Raw genomic sequence first — 1,188 nt, 5'->3', positions numbered from 1 at the left:
ACATCAATAATAATAAATGTATAGAATGTTCAAAATCAGAAATATGTCAAACAAATGATATTGAAATAAAATGTAAATATGAAGAATATTTAGATAATAATAAATGTATAAATAAAACATGTGAAGAAGATATGATAAAAGATCAAAATGGAAAATGTAATAATAATAATAATATTCAGAATTGTTTAAATAAATCATATGTTAATGGAAAATGTGTTGAATGTTTAAATACATATTCACCTAATTTGAAGGGAGAATGTATTAATACAAAAATAGAATATTGTGAAGAACAAAATATATATGGATGTAAAAGATGTAAAGAAGGATATTATTTAACAAAAGAAATGAAATGTTTAAAATGTGATGATAAATGTGAAACATGTTATGGAACATCTACATATTGTATGAGTTGTTCTAATGATAAATATTTAAGAAATGATAAAACATGTCAATCAAATGAAGAATTAAATGGAACATGTTTACAAATATTAGCAGATGGAAGTGGATGTGGAATATGTAAGAATGGATATTATAGAAATGGGAAAGGATGTTCAAAATGTGGAAAAGAATGTTTAACATGTAATCAAAAAGATAAATGTATAATATGTGGAGAAGGATATTTTATGAGTTCAACAGGAATATGTAAATCAACAACAACAATTAAAGGATGTAAAGGAGAAATAGATAAAGAATATGGATGTAGAGAATGTTTAACAGGATATTATTTAATAAATAAAGAATGTTCAAAATGTGGAAATAAATGTATAACATGTTTAAATGAGAAAGAATGTAATAAATGTGAAGAAGAATATATAATAATAAATAAAGAATGTATTCATTATTCAAATATTAATAAATGTAAAGAAACAAAAAATAATAAATGTTCAAAATGTTCATTTTGGTATGGAATCAATGAAGAAGGAACAAAATGTAATAAAGAAATCGTATGGTGGATGATAATGATAATTATCATCATTATACTTATTATCATCATTATAATAATTATAATTATAATAATAATGATTAATTACATTATAACACGCAAAGAAAAGAAAGAACAAGAGAAAACAACAACAATATTTAAAATTTCACAATCAAATATCAAATTTATATCACTTGGAGATGGAATCATAACAAATAAAAAAGAAATAGAAATCGGAGAAGGAGAAGAAATGAAGTAAATAAAGA

The 1,188-nt window shown here is 21.9% G+C and overlaps 1 protein-coding gene across 1 annotated transcript, besides 2 other annotated features; it reads left to right on the top strand.

The window, feature by feature from the left end:
• On the top strand, window positions 1-1,181 carry EDI_167380 (uncharacterized protein; the record flags this gene model as incomplete). The annotated part of the gene is made up of 1 exon (XM_001740628.1): window positions 1-1,181. A coding segment is annotated over one exon (1,181 nt), but the record flags the coding sequence as incomplete, so codon positions are not given.
• Window positions 808-882: a sequence feature (AT_rich).
• Window positions 954-1,024: a microsatellite.
• Window positions 1,182-1,188: the final 7 nt, after the last annotated feature.

This window comes from Entamoeba dispar, genomic scaffold, assembly GCF_000209125.1.
Source record: "Entamoeba dispar SAW760 scf_1105229463099 genomic scaffold, whole genome shotgun sequence".
NCBI classification, from domain to species: Eukaryota; Evosea; order Mastigamoebida; family Endamoebidae; genus Entamoeba; species Entamoeba dispar.
This window is presented reverse-complemented; position numbering and strand designations above follow the sequence as displayed.